At 38.6% G+C, this 16,472-nt stretch overlaps 1 protein-coding gene across 1 annotated transcript; it reads left to right on the top strand.

Moving 5' to 3' along the window:
* The first annotated feature begins 4,449 nt into the window (after nt 1–4,449).
* Nucleotides 4,450–14,573, top strand: LOC134970050 (uncharacterized). Its single transcript, XM_063946154.1, has 3 exons — nt 4,450–4,687; nt 8,873–9,048; nt 10,797–14,573. The coding sequence occupies exons 1-3, from the start codon at nt 4,538–4,540 to the stop codon at nt 12,409–12,411; spliced, it is 1,941 nt and encodes a 646-aa protein (XP_063802224.1). The 5' UTR covers nt 4,450–4,537; the 3' UTR covers nt 12,412–14,573.
* The last annotated feature ends 1,899 nt before the right edge of the window (nt 14,574–16,472 follow it).

Raw genomic sequence — 16,472 nt, 5'->3', positions numbered from 1 at the left:
GTCAAGAGACCCTCAGGCAATAGCTGTGGACGCTCTGGTAACACCATGGGTGTACCAGTCAGTGTATGTGTTCCCTCCTCTGCCTCTCATACCCAAGGTACTGAGAATTATACGGCAAAGGGGAGTAAGAACGATACTAGTGGCTCCGGACTGGCCAAGAAGGACTTGGTACCCGGAACTTCAGGAGATGCTCACGGAAGATCCGTGGCCTCTACCTCTAAGAAGGGATCTGCTTCAGCAGGGACCGTGTCTATTCCAAGACTTACCGCGGCTGCGTTTGACGGCATGGCGGTTGAACGCCGGATCCTAAGGGAAAAAGGCATTCCGGAAGAGGTCATCCCTACCCTGGTCAAAGCCAGGAAGGAGGTGACTGCACAACATTATCACCGCATTTGGAGAAAATATGTTGCATGGTGTGAGGCCAGGAAGGCCCCGACAGAGGAATTTCAACTGGGTCGATTCCTACATTTCCTGCAAACAGGATTATCTATGGGCCTCAAATTAGGGTCCATTAAGGTTCAAATTTCGGCCCTGTCGATTTTCTTCCAGAAAGAATTGGCTTCAGTTCCTGAAGTCCAGACTTTTGTAAAAGGAGTACTACATATACAGCCCCCGGTTGTGCCCCCAGTGGCACCGTGGGATCTCAATGTAGTTTTGGATTTTCTCAAATCCCATTGGTTTGAGCCACTCAAATCGGTAGATTTGAAATATCTTACATGGAAAGTAACCATGCTACTGGCCCTGGCTTCAGCCAGGAGAGTGTCAGAATTGGCGGCTTTATCGTATAAAAGCCCATATCTGATTTTCCATTCGGACAGGGCAGAATTGAGGACGCGTCCTCATTTTCTGCCTAAGGTGGTATCAGCGTTTCACCTGAACCAGCCTATTGTGGTGCCTGCGGCTACTAGCGATTTGGAGGATTCCAAGTTGCTGGACGTTGTCAGAGCACTGAAAATATATATTTCAAGGACGGCTGGAGTCAGAAAATCTGACTCGCTGTTTTTACTGTATGCACCCAACAAGCTGGGTGCTCCTGCTTCTAAGCAGACGATTGCTCGTTGGATTTGTAGCACAATTCAACTGGCACATTCTGTGGCAGGCCTGCCACAGCCTAAATCTGTCAATGCCCACTCCACAAGGAAGGTGGGCTCATCTTGGGCGGCTGCCCGAGGGGTCTCGGCATTACAACTCTGCCGAGCAGCTACGTGGTCAGGGGAGAACACGTTTGTAAAATTCTACAAATTTGATACCCTGGCTAAGGAGGACCTGGAGTTCTCTCATTCGGTGCTGCAGAGTCATCCGCACTCTCCCGCCCGTTTGGGAGCTTTGGTATAATCCCCATGGTCCTGACGGAGTCCCCAGCATCCACTAGGACGTCAGAGAAAATAAGATTTTACTTACCGATAAATCTATTTCTCGTAGTCCGTAGTGGATGCTGGGCGCCCATCCCAAGTGCGGATTGTCTGCAATACTTGTACATAGTTATTGTTACAAAAAAATCGGGTTGTTTATTGTTGTGAGCCATCTTTTCAGAGGCTCCTACGGTTATCATACTGTTAACTGGGTTCAGATCACAAGTTGTACGGTGTGATTGGTGTGGCTGGTATGAGTCTTACCCGGGATTCCAAATCCTTCCTTATTGTGTACGCTCGTCCGGGCACAGTATCCTAACTGAGGCTTGGAGGAGGGTCATAGGGGGAGGAGCCAGTACACACCACCTAGTGGTCAAACTTTTAAATTTTGTGCCCTGTCTCCTGCGGAGCCGCTATTCCCCATGGTCCTGACGGAGTCCCCAGCATCCACTACGGACTACGAGAAATAGATTTATCGGTAAGTAAAATCTTATTTTTTACAATAGCTGAGCCATGTCAAGTGTTGCATGTTCCACACTCCTACATCGACCATCTGTGTTTTACTTACTGCCCACAGGTCCTCATACAGTAGCACACTCCTAATGTTATCCATCTGCTCCCATTATATTGAAATCTTTTTGGAGCCCTTTCTATTGGATACAGCTTCAAATCAAATTTTCATTTAATTGAACACCTGGCTTTACAGCTGTATTGTATACTGAGAATTGTTGTGTTAATGGTTTAAGGTTATGTTCTGGTTAGTTACTGCTTTTTATTTATTTATTTTCTATGTATATTGATGCGGAATTGTAGTGGTGCACTATAAATATTCTAATAGCATTTTTATAACATTAACACCTATTTAAATATTGTTGATAAAAATGTGTAATTAAGTAATATATTTTTATTAACAGATGGCAGACTTACAGGAAAAAGTAGATGTCGCAGTAGAAAAGAAAATTATTAGTTTGTACCATGACGGTGTACGCAAAATAAGTGAAATGTTGCGACATTTGAATTCATTTGTGTCGCATGAATTATTTCCTGGTGCTGGTCCACCACCAGATTTACGGAGACGGTTTTTTCCCAACAGAAAAGATATTATTAATATTATGTGCAAAGCTAAATATTCCGGACGGAATTCAGCAATAGATCAGGATAATCTGTTAAATATTTTGAATCAATGGCAGCAAGAAGATTCAAAAATACACGTGTACTGCAGGCCAAGTACTGCTACAGATGCAATGATGGAGGACAAATTTCTCTTATGCTATCAAACAGAGTGGCAAAGAAAAATGCTACTAAAGTACGGAAATCAAATAACTCTATTGGACGCAACATATCGTACCACACGATATGCCTTGCCACTTTTTTTCCTCTGCGTGAGAAATAATATTGGCTATGCGGTAGTCGGTGCCTTTGTAATCCAACAGGAAACATCTTCATGCATCCTGGAGGCGTTACAATATTTCAAAACCTGGAACCCAGCTTGGAAACCAAATTGTTTCTTGGTGGATTTCTGTCAGGAAGAGATGAATGCAATAAGTGATTTGTTTGAAAGTTTGTAATTGTTAAAAAAAGTATATGTACAGAGAGTATACCCCATGCTCTGTCACACCCCAATATCTTCTCTGCTGCTCTGTCCTCCACCTACTGCACCTTGCCCTCTTCTCTACTTATCTCCCTCACCACTAATTCAATTATGAATAAATGCAAAGTTCACATAAGATTGTCGTATTTGGCTCGGTTCTGGCTCACACTGTGCATGCAATTTGGAAACTGGGTAGACATTATAAAATTAATATATATTTGTATATGAAAATGGAGATATTAAAAAAAAAAAAAATCTATATATAAATTATGCGCAGCATGTGACTGGCACTCAGAGACTTGTAAGAAAAAAGCTGACAGTTGCTTATGCCAACTTTTTATGGCTTCATCCCTTTTATCAAGACAAACTGTTAGAAGCCCAATAAAACAAAAATTGATACATTACCAATCACAACGTGCATGTCCCGTCCATCGCTCTCCCTGAGTCCCCGTGACGTCACAGGCTCCTGCCGGCGAACAGGCATTCCCTGTGAGGGGGAAGGGGTGCAGGGACAGTAGTGTACCATCACTATGACCACAATAGGCAACTGGAATCGACAAAACACACATGACATTAGCGCATAGGCAAATAACATAAGGATAGCCACACTCAATGTTGCACAATAAAGGCATCAGGCTAACAAAATAAAAACACTATATTGTTTGTACGAATCTATAGAGAGCGTGTGCAGGGTATAGCAATACATGTTCAATACTGTGTGAAGGGAATCACACAATAGTAACTATGGAGGGATATAGATGCTAAAAAGACTTATACGAAGCTTGTAAATGATAGGATATCATTGAGGCCAGATGGTTTCACAGTTTGTAGTGTATGAATCCATTTGGCTTCTTTTTGTAATAATAAACATACACGATTGCCACCTCTTGGTTTTTCTAGAATACCATCGATGATTTTGTATCTGATTGATGCTAGACTGTGTTGGAATTCAATGAAATGTCTAGACACTGGTTGGTCCGCTCCGTGGCCCAAAATTGCCACACGTATACTGGATCGGTGTAGGGCAATTCTTTCTTTGAACTGCCTGATGCTCTTCCCTGTATAAAGCAGCACACAGGGACACTTTATATAGTAGATCTACCGTGCACGCAGCGTGGTCAGCATAGCGATCCGGCAAGGAAATGCGTTCCCCTCGCCACCCCTGTCGGGATTGTGCTGGTAGGGATTCTGGTGTCTGTATTTCGACCGCCGGGATCCCGTCCTGCATGATTTCATACTGATCCCGTCTATCCTGTGTATCAACTGTGGACCCAGAAGAATAAAATTAAACTTATAGTGATAGATTTGTGGGGAATTTAAAATCTTTAATGTTGAAATTCTCAAAAAATTTAGTATCTGTTAAATATCCCAATAAAAATACCAAAATGTAAAATATAACTTGTTAATCCATTTTTACATAAAAAAAATATTTATTAAAAAGCAGTATTAGTATGCTTGTGGCATAGAATTTGTTTTGACTTTAATAAATTTAATTATTTTAGATACAAAAATCTTATTGTGTGATTTCCACCGTGAGAAAGCTTGGGTGGAGTGGCTGAACAAAAAGGATCATGGTGCACGCAGTTCTCGTAACATGGTCTTGAAAATGCTTCGAAATATTGCACGTGCCACGAACATGGAAGAACATATCAGTGCTATTAGGACTTTAGAAGAGAGTGCAATTTGGAACAAAAACGACGCTTTAAAGCAATGGTTCTCCAAAAAATGGATGCCAGAAATACAGGTGACTTATGGTCTGCGGCATACATTTATTTCATACATTGGTCTATAGATAATTTAAATACATAAACAGTTTTCTAATTAGTATGCATTTTATCTTTTCTACAATCCATAAAATACTCCTAGAACAGAGTTTTGCAGACTCTGTCCCGAAGGCACAGTAACAGACCAGGGGGTACATTTACTAAGATGGGAATTCAATTTAAGATGGGATGTTGCCCATAGCAACCAATCAGATTCCAGATATTATCTTATAGAAGGTGCTAGATAAATGAGAAGTAGAATCTGATTTGTTGCTATGGGCAACATACCATGTTAAATGGAACTCCCATCTTAGTAAATTTACCATCTGGTTTTAAGTATATACATGCTTGAGCACAGATGGTATAATCAAACTGAGTTAGTAATTAAGTCACTTGTGCTTTAGTATAATTCTCTTTAAAATCTGGATTGTTTATGGTGCCTCGAGTCCCACATTTGTGAACCAATGCTTTAGATCAATCTGTCCTGTATGTGTCATATGCATTAAGAGCAATGGCTCACAGTGGCGTAACTGACATGGGACTGATCACCAGAGGAGAACAGAAAGGACCAGTAAAGGGGGGTACTCACGGAACTATCGCTGCTTAAAATCTAAGCCCTGACGAAACTAAAACGGAAACGCGCGTCGGCGATTCACACTCTCAGCCATGTGTTTAATCCATTGTGCATGTTAGAGTTTTATGTGTTAGTCAGAAAATGTGTATCTACGCAGTGATTTCTCTATGAGATAGTGACATACTTCTAGGTGCAGTACAGGCTCCATTCATTCCAACAGCTTAGCTCAGACAGTAACAGAGTTTAGCAACATTGTATCAGCTTATCAGCGTTCAGCACTAGCATATAAAGGGACTTTACCTAACTCCCAATTGTGATTGCAATAGCTAATCCTGTTTAGTTTTACAATCTCCAGGTAGCCACCTCAATACAATAACGTCTAATAGTATTTAGCAAGTGTAACCAGTAACAATTATATGGGACTTTACACATAGTGTTGAGAATTAGCAGGTAATTGGAAAACATAAGGGTGAGAGAACGAGTATTCATTATCACCAATTGAATGTACTGAAGCTGCTACTTTAATAATATAGTTGGAGGTCTCTGTGACCATTGTCAATTATTAACTGACACAAAGAAATTATTATTAAGAGACAGTATATGATAAAGTGTACACATCTTTGCAGTTCACACAGATTAAACTCTTTTATATTAATTATAAAGACTGAGGGTACCGAACATTCAATTAGAGATCTGTGAGTGTTTACATTATTATTGAAGATAAGATATTACAGTGTCAAATACCTACATCCACTGGCATGCTAAATCATTAAATCTCACATCTAATATTGCCTATATAGGCAATAAGCAGTTACCACTGTTATATAGAATACTAATGGTAACAATATGGTGTGAAGGAACTTGAAGGTGTAACAGTTCTAATATATAACCACATGATTAAAGACTGGTTCGTCCAGTATAACTAAATCACCTTAAAAGTATAAGAGCTACCTTCACTATATACTTCCTCAATAATTGCAAGTGCTGACAGCATGGACTGAGAGCACTAGAGATACCACATTTCTTAATTAAGGGAGTTTTTGGTGTATCAGTGTGAATCTCACACTGTGGTTAACATATATAAACTTGTGGGACAGCTTATAAAATCTGGCAAGTGGAAGCTTTGCCTATAAATATATACATGGTGAATACCCTTACTAAGTGCTGACAGCAGAGACTGAGAGCACTGTTTAATGTCACTAATAAAGAGTGGTATTCGGATTATTACCAAATTATACACCCTATGACTATAAATATATCCTGTGCTAAGGAATAGTCATAGGTACTGACTGTGGATAATCATCAGTCATATGTTGATATACCAATATAACTGTTGCTGACAGAGGCATACCACAAGTGCGCTGACAGCTGAGACTGAGAGCGCTTATTTCTGTTCCACATGAATCACCGTATGAAGGATTTATTCTAGGATACACGTGGTTATACATACTGTTACACAGGATACATTCCCCAAAGGTGCATGCCCCACATATAGGTTAAAGTGTGGTGTAGGGGGTTGACACAGATGACTCAAGTCGAATAAAGATATGGAATTTATTCAATACCATTAGATTAATAACATCACATTACTGTCTACCTTGAAGCAAGCCTGCACCTAACCTGATATTGTGATCACATTCTGACAACACTAACTAATTATTAGTAAGGTCATAGAACCTAGTATATATTGATAACATATATGAAACATTGCACAGCACAGCGGATCTGAAGAGTGTATGTTTTTAACTTTATATTTTGCACTATGTCTCACTTTTGTCTTTTTTGATTTTAATAATTTCACAGTCCCCGGGTCATTTATGATAATGGAAATAAAAGTTATATTTTAAATATGTTTACTTAATACAAGTGCGCCACCTCAAGTCCAATCCTTCTCTTTCCTTTTGAAACCAGTTCTCTATATTGGCAACAATATAGTGTGTGGCAGCACCCCCTAAATCTGACCAGACATAAGGCAGTACATGTATGGAGGGGTATTTAATATAAACCTTTATCCTAGTGCAGTAGTTTCCCATTCCCCTTTTTCCCGTTTTTAAAATCTAAGCAGTCTGACTAGATTGCTTAGATTTTAAGCAGGATCTCTACTTGTGTAGCCCACACAGCGATAGCGATGCACAGCCCCGAGCATCGCTATCGCTGGTGCTAGATTGGCCTGCCGTGCAGGACAATCTAGCAGGTCGCTCATTTCACCCGTTGATTGAAATGAGCGCTCCCCCCCCCCCCCCCCCCCCCCCCGCACACTCAGCACACATCGTGCTGTGCTGAGCGGTTCGCTCAGCACACCTCTCTTCCACATCGGCCCGTGAGTAATGTCCTTAAGTGTAGAGGGGTAGGGAACTGATCAGAGATTTGCTGAGGTGAGCCAATAGTTAAAGTATAAAAGCTACTGTTTTTATTCAAGAAATTTAAAATCATAGCCCTTTTAAATTGACAAATTTAATGAATGACTTTTAAAAGATTTAATATTTTTAGAATATAAAAAAAAATGCTGACCTAATGAAGGTATCAAATTAACGAAGATCCAATTTTTTACTTATGCAGTGATAAAGAGATATTTAAGGATTGGTTAACTGGTATTGAAATAACAGAACAAGATTTTAAAATGATGGTGAATTATGGTATAGAGTATTTAGAAAATTACCTGCTTTAAACTGTGTATTGGGTGATTTTCGTGATCATTCATAGCAAAAAAGGTCAACAAGGGATGGCAAAAATTATCTTTTGGATATTAGTGCATTAGCTCACAATAATAATTTAAAGATATTGATCATAAATAATAGCCATTTGCTCACTCCTTTTTTTTTTTTTTTTTTTTGTAAAGGAGATCTCATAAGACAGGGCTGGTTAACCCAGTCCTCAATCTACCAACAGGTCACATTTTTCAGACCTCCTAGCTGGTGCACAGGTGTAGTCATTACTAATTAAGATGTGCTGCATTCATCCTACCTGACAATTCTACAGATCTCCAGGAGGCCTGGAAAACATGCACTGTTGGTAGATCTCGAGGACCGGTTTGGCCAGCCCTGTCATAATATATTTCTAAGGTAACTGGATGGAGAAAACTTTTACAAAATTAAATAATTGTATCTAAATATATACTTGTATATAATTTTTAAGTTCTTGTAAAAGTTATATTGCTACTCTGCGAGCAGAATTCTAAATAAGGATTAGACATTCCATTAATAATACAGAAAGGAATAAGACTAGATTGTTGTTGGGACATCCCCCTGTAGTGATTGACTTCATACTTTCTTTGATACTGCAGCTCCTACAGACCCTAGGCTCCCTGTGTCACTGATTAAGTTTTTTTTTTTTTCTATGCTGATTTGTTTCTGGCGTGTAAACGTAAAATGATATATCGAGGATGATTGTATTGTTACTTTTAATGATTTGATAAGAAATTGTGGATATCATTTTCAAATTGTTTATTTTTTTAAAAGATGTGTTATGTCTATTATGTTGTGTTTTTTTTTTTTTTTTTTACAAAGTATTTTTGTAATTTTAATACAATTCAACAGTTAATTTTACAGTGGACTAATTAATACAATGTTTTTGTTTTGTTTTTTTAATACAGAAATGGGCACATGTTTACCGGACTGGGCTTTTAAATTTTGGCATAAATACAAACAATGGCCTTGAACGTCAGCATGAGGTTTTGAAATATAATTATTTAGATGGCTATAAGAACTGCACCCTTTCAGAAATGATTACAGTGCTTCATCGGAATTTTTTCCCTAGCACATACAGAAAGTAAGTATCTTTTACAATAGCTAGCTTTATGCTGCCACTTTTGCTTACAATATTCTGTAGAAAATGTAAACTACTGTTTTACAATGAAAATGCTTTTACAGTACTGGTGATAACCTTTTAGTTTTATTTACAATAATATACATTTACCGTATATACTCGAGTATAAGTCGACCCGAATATAAGCCGAGGCACCTAATTTTACCCCAAAAACCTGGGAAAACTTATCACTCGAGTATAAGCCTAGGGTGGGAAATGCAGCTCTAGCCGTACACAGCCCTCAGTGCCAGATATGCCCTCATACTGCCAGATATGCCCCCACAGTGCCAGATATGCCCCACACTGCCAGATATGCCCCACACTGCCAGATATGCACCACAGTGCCAGATGTGCCAGATATGCCCCACAGTGCCTGATATGCCCAACAGTGCCAGATGTGCCCCACAGTGCCTGATGTGCCCCACAGTGCCAGATACTTACCCTCCGTCGCTCCCGCGCTGTCTTCTGAATGAGGGACACGGAGAGCGCAGCGCGCGGCTCTCCTGTGTCCCTCCTGCATCTCGGGCGGCAGCATCGTGTGTTAAAGGAAGTGCCGGTTCGTGAACTTCCTTTAACACTCAGACGCCGCTGCTGCTTGAGATGCAGGAGGGACACAGGAGAGCAGCGCGCTGCGCTCTCCGTGTCCCTCCTAACGCTGACTCGATTATAAGCCGAGGTGGCTTTTTCAGCGCAAAAAAACGTGCCGAAAAAGTCGGCTTATAATCGAGTATATACGGTATCTTGTTTTGTAGAAGGTGAGGTATATTGATTTATATCATGATACATTTTTTGTTGCAAACAATCCGATAATGTATATTTGATTTAATTATAAATTTGTCTTCATATATATGGATATCCTAAGGATATTGTGAGATGCAAGGGAGAACTGATTTATTTATGGCCAAGGAGGAATACAATATAAAATGGTGATTTACATATTTATTGTGTGTTGATGTGGTTTTCACTTGTACATTTGTGATCACGGTAGTGGTGGTGGTGGTATCTATTTAGAAAAGATTGAAGCAATATATGCACTTTTAACATTAAATTTTTTGTTTTATTTACATTCAATTGTATTATAAAACAATTACACATGTGGTTGGTGTTTAAAGTTATGAAAAATAAGGGCTTAACATGCAACACAATATTTCACCTTGAAATGTATTGTATTGTGAAAATTTTCTAAACAACCAGCACCTGCCATTATACCTTTAATCAGCTGACAGTCCACGGCTCCACCCTCCCTGCACAACTATACCCTGTAAACATATCTATTGAAACAAAATTGGGTATCTTTAAGTGTACATTGTGAGCTTTGATTTCGGAGTGTTTATAATACTAAGTAAAATACATAATATATTGTGCAATTTTAATGACCCATATGTATGCATACCAGTCCATAATCACCCACTCTTTTGCACCTCAGACTTAGAAAGTATAACACGCAGGTACCCCTCTACATTTTAGTATATAGTGCCTGCACCAGATAATAAGGTACATGTGCTACATAACTGAAACACATTACTCATATTTTTAAGGAGCTTAAGGTTGAGACACACTATTTTTGCAAAAAAAGTAAAAATAGGAGATTGGTGATTCTTAAGACCAGACAGAATCTCAAACAGGCCAATTTTTAATTAATAAAACCTCAGATAAGCATACATTTATAACATACTATATGTAAATATATTAATTTTACATTTTTTTTATAGGTATGTGGAGTCAAATTTGAAATGTTCTCAATATTATCGAAAGTACAGTGAAGATGTACCAAAATTTTTATGGAACCGTCCAAGGGATTTTATTAAAAAAGTCATGAAAAAAATGACAAGCAACCTGGATGAATCGGACATTATCTGCATTAATTCTGAGAGTGGTGCCTTTAAAGTTAGCAGTGAGACTACAAAAGGACTGTCCTATGATGTAGTTTTAACAGGTGTGCCTCCAATGTGCACATGCCTGTACTGGAAAAATTACTTTCTTCCTTGTAAACATATGTGCTGTATTTTTAAGTATGTAGATGGCTGGGGGTGGGATACATTGAATAGTTCCTACAGGAATAATCCTCTTTTCATTCTGGACACTGATATTCTGGAGATAAAAACTGAGCATGACGAAAATTCCCATGAAAAATTGACAAAACCTTTTATAGATATCGCACAAATGCACAACTTTGAAGAGTTACCACCACGTAGAAGAACAAAGCGAACAACATTGATTAGATCGTACGCACAAACTGTGAAACAATTGACAGATTTAGTGTATCTAATTCATGACAACTCCCACATTGAGACATTGATCAGTTCTGTGCAGAATTTAGTCGAGGCTTCAAAATTAAAGGTTCCAAAAGAAAGTGGCCTACCATTAATTGAAACACCCAAAAAAAAAATACAACTGACTGAGAAATATGAGCCACTTCCTAAAAGAGTTTATGGAAAACCAAAACAACCTGCATCACATAGAGTTGGGGAAAAGGCTGAGCTTTTAAGACAAGATGTTTGGCAATCCGTAGATTGCAATGCAGAAAATTATGAAATGAAAGATGCATGTGAAGAGAATATTCAGAATAAAGACGACACATGGGTTACAATTAATGGCATCAGGTTAACATATAATGATAGAGACATAATAGCCAATGGTGAGTGGTTAGATGACAATATAATCAATGCTTGTCAGCATCTTCTTTCTCAAAAGTTTCCTTCGGTGGGTGGTCTCTGTGACACCCTGCTAGTGGCACACAATGCTACTGCTAGTGCTAAAGTTGATAATGTCATACAAATCCACCATTTGGGTGATCACTGGGTTGTGTCACATTGTTCAGAATCAGTAGTAAATGTTTATGACTCCATGAAACCAATTCAAATTGCAAACACACTTAAAATGCAAATGACAAAAATGTACGCTCCATTGTTTTCTGGTGAAAACTCAACACTGGATGTGAATTTCAAATGTTGTCAGAAACAACGTGGCTGTAACGACTGTGGTTTATTTTCCATTGCCAATGCAGTGTCTCTGGCAAATGACATTAGTTTAAATACTATTCAATTTGACCAATGGGAGATGAGAAATCATTTAATAAAGTGCATTGAACGACAAGAAATTTCAATGTTTCCACATGTAAATAAGTCAATTAAAATGACTACAAAAAAGATAAAAATGACAACTTTCTGTGTATGCAAAATGCACAATGAAAAAAAAATGATGATTGAATGCACAAGCTGTAGAATGTGGTTCCATTTGGATTGTGTTGGGCTTCAGTCACATGATAAATGTATTACAACTAGAAGAAGATATTTCTGTCCAGAGTGTACAAAAATTAAGAAATAATTTTGGAGTTAAAGATAAAACAAAACAAAACTAGAGTTTAAATACAAATAAAGAACAGATAGTATGGGCTCAGTATCTGCAAGTGTTCCCACTATTATGAACATTTATGACTAGCAGTCAACCTGTAAACTTAAATAATCCTACTTGGGTTACATGGGTTTTATGTACACCTACTACTAATGCTAACTGTACTTTTACTATACAACCAGTGTGATAGCACCTAACTGATATCACAGTAGCATATTATTATTATTTTTTTGGGGTGGTTGAGGTGTCTGTATACCAGGCACACGCACAGTTGCAAGCAGAATGTAAACTTTTAGTTTTAACACAAAACATGATGTTAATTTAAAGATAATGTTAAGGTGTTAATGTTAACTATTTTAATTATAATACTTCACTAAATTACAGTATGACACTAAACAGTGATGCACATGCCAAGCTTAAAAATTAATACACATGCAAAATGGAAGAATATTGTCTCTAATGTAGTATATTGTAATTAAGGCTGTGTGGATGCAGAGACCAACATAAAAGTGTGCTCTCTGCAAAAGTTGCTAATCATAACAGTTGCTGCATTTGAAGAATATTCCACTTTCTCTACTGTTTGTGGGGAGAGCTGGTGGGTGCATTTTGTCCGCTTTTGTGTACTGGTGACTGTCCCTCTGCGTTGAGCATTACTGTGTATCCGTTCATTGCACACACTGGGTGATCACGCAGGGTGCCAAGACTTCAGGGCTCTTTTTTTTTTAAAGAACCCAATTATGTCTAGAGATGAATCAGGCAGCCACGTGTATTGGCGTATTGACTTCAGGGATATGATTGGAATTCCTATAGCAGCTAGCACTTTAATACCATGATGTTCTGATGTCACATTATGAGTGGAAGACCTGGTTCCCATGGTTAGTTGACATTGCCTGTTCTTGAAATTAATCGTCTGGACATAGGCACAGAATCAGCTTGGATCGCAAAAGCAAAATTTTTCTGTAACTGCCAAAACCATGAGCACTAAAGGTGTGGTAGATGTAACATGTACAGAGAGAGTTAGATTTGGGTGGCTTATATTGTTTCTGTGCAGGGTAAATACTGGCTGCTTTATTTTTACACAGCAATTTAGGTTTCAGTTAGAACACCACACACCACACCCAAATATAACTCTCTCTGCACAGGTTATATCAACAACACTTGCAGTGCACCTGGTTTTGTGCATTAGAGAACGTTTTTGATTTTGTGATCCATGCAGATTAAGGGCCATGGTCTTGTAAATTAGTAACATATGCTGAAAATTTTCATCTTGTGTAGGTTCTAGTATATGTTAAGTGCATATTATGTTTATAACCTGAAATTATTTCTGGTACTTGATTTAAGGAAGTTTAAAGACCATGAGTGGGTCGATGCTTTTAAATGATCATATACATTACTGAATACCAGATGTATCTTGGTTATGATCACTGAACCTTGTAAAGGCAGAGACAGAAAATTTCAATACAATAATAGTTTCGTATGGTGTCTTCCTATGTATTAGGTGCGTATTATATGTGATCTAATTTTATTATATTCTCAATATGTGACTTCATCAGTTGTGGGTTTCTTATCCCATTATAGAACGCTACCTTTATTATCTTTGCTGAGGACAATAGGTTCATTGGTTTTCAGTTTATATATACATACGTTACTCTTTATTGATTTATCATAATTGCCCACCTACAATTTAATTTTAAGTGCTTAATCACTCTTAATCTCTGTCCTCTGGGATCACTACTATGTACTACTGTGAAGTGGTGGGATAGGCTATGCATGTCTAATCCTGTGTTTAATATTGCTGATGTGTTCAGCAGTACGGATATTCAGCTTCCTGACGAGGCGTCCCATGTACTTTTGCTCTCATGGGCATTCAGCGATATGACATCTTGGCTTTCACATTATTATGTGTTCCTTTTTAAGTTGTATATCTTATTGGTCGTATTGTTGTTTGAAGGTATGTAACTTTGGTCGTGGTAGTAGTTGATTTGCATGTGATACAGGTGATGCAATTGTAGACTATACCTGTTTGTGGTATATGTGCTAGGGAGGGGCCTTAGACTGCACACCTATAGCTGCCAGTAATGTGAGGTGCTACCTACTGAGACTTCTGTTCTACAGAAGAAAAAGGGGGTGTTGTAGGTGCACTGTCTCTAGCATTACTGATATCATACAGCTTAGCATATAATAAATAGCGGAGTTTAGTTATGAATTGATCAATGCATTAAGCTGCAGCCCCGCGGCAAGGGACTCCACTCTGCTGCAGTACCTAACACTATAGGGGTTCAAACCTAGGGCACGGGACCCCCCAAAAAACCACAGCCAAGCAACCCCAGGGCATCGCAGGAAATTATGTGTGGTGAGAAGGATTAAGGGATAGGTGAGAAAAAAAAAGGGGTGTTATGGGATGAATTAATATAAGTGAAAAAAGTGTGTAACATGTATAATAAACAAACAGTGAAAGTGCCAAATTAAATGTAATGCTGCGATGACCTGTTGTCGCCCAACCACAGCAGTCCAGGAGGCCCCGTACCCCAGGAGCCACCCCATTGCTGACCTATTGTTCAGAATAATTGGACTTGCCTACAATTCTAGGTAAGTCCAATTATTCTGAACAATAGGTCAGCATTGGGGTGGCTCCTGGGGTACGGGGCCTCCTGGACTGCTGTGGTTGGGCGACAACAGGTCATCGCAGCATTACATTTAATTTGGCACTTTCACTGTTTGTTTATTATACATGTTACACACTTTTTTCACTTATATTAATTCACCCCATAACACCCCTTTTTTTTTTTTCTCACCTATCCCTTAATCCTTCTCACCACACATAATTTCCTGCGATGCCCTGGGGTTGCTTGGCTGTGGTTTTTTGGGGGGTCCCGTGCCCTAGGTTTGAACCCCTATAGTGTTAGGTACTGCACCAGAGTGGAGTCCCTTGCCGCGGGGCTGCAGCTTAATGCATTGATCAATTCATAACTAAACTCCACTATTTATTATATGCTAAGCTGTATGATATCAGTAATGCTAGAGACAGTGCACCTACAACACCCCCTTTTTCTTTTGTTGTATATGTGTTAAGGTACTATGTATTGGGTAGGGTTTGCCAATCTGATTCCTTAAAAATTTATATTTGAAATCTGGCACTTCTTTTAATATCGATAAAGGTTTATCAACAGCTGCTATAGATGTGCCACAACCATATTCCGTTACCACAACTAGTTCATGACGAGGCGTTACATGTACTTTAGCTCTCATGGGCATTCAGCGCACAAATGAAACTGTATTTAGAGCAGTGTGCCTATCTGCTACAATAAAGATTTGCAGCACTACTAAAAAAATTTTGTGTATACCTTGTTAGTTACCATATTATTGAGAACACTTGCAGAGACTGAACACAGACTATTTTATTTCTATTTCATCACTACAGAGAGTGGTACCTCTGAACAGTCTGCATTATGCTAGTGAGTGCTAGGTCTACACCCCTGAATACTCACACAAGTTTAGATGATGTTTAAAGCTGTCCATGTTAGGAAGTGGTTATGTTTGTTATTATTTAACTTAAGTAGGATTTATTGCTGATCTATTCAGCACTTTGCATTATAAGTGAAATTACTTAAACGTATAAAATATTTACAAAATTGTTCTTCTATATTAAAAATGATGTATTAAAAATAAAAAAAAATATTGAAAATTTGTATATTTTATTTTTTAATATATATCTATATTTCACATTTAAATGTCATTTACTATTCAGGTTCAAATACAGCAGAATAAACCCAGTTTTAATTTGGCATAATAGAGGAAATTTTGAAAGAAGTGAATGGGGAAGACAAAAGCTGTACCCTAAGGATACTCAAATGTATTATATAAAACATTGGTATACTTCTGCACAACCATGGGGGTTTATCCGACCCCTTTGCACGCAGCGGTTCTTTGCTGCGGTGCAATAGGCCCATAAATGCGCATGCGCGGTGGCATCATTGAGCATGCACGTCGTTGACTGGCGACGATCGTCGCCGGACAATGACACTGCCAACAAA

The sequence above is a fragment of the Pseudophryne corroboree genome, chromosome 11 (genome assembly GCF_028390025.1).
Source record: "Pseudophryne corroboree isolate aPseCor3 chromosome 11, aPseCor3.hap2, whole genome shotgun sequence".
Classification (NCBI taxonomy): domain Eukaryota; kingdom Metazoa; phylum Chordata; class Amphibia; order Anura; family Myobatrachidae; genus Pseudophryne; species Pseudophryne corroboree.
Note: the sequence above shows the minus strand (reverse complement) of the source record. Positions and strands in the feature narration are given on the sequence as shown.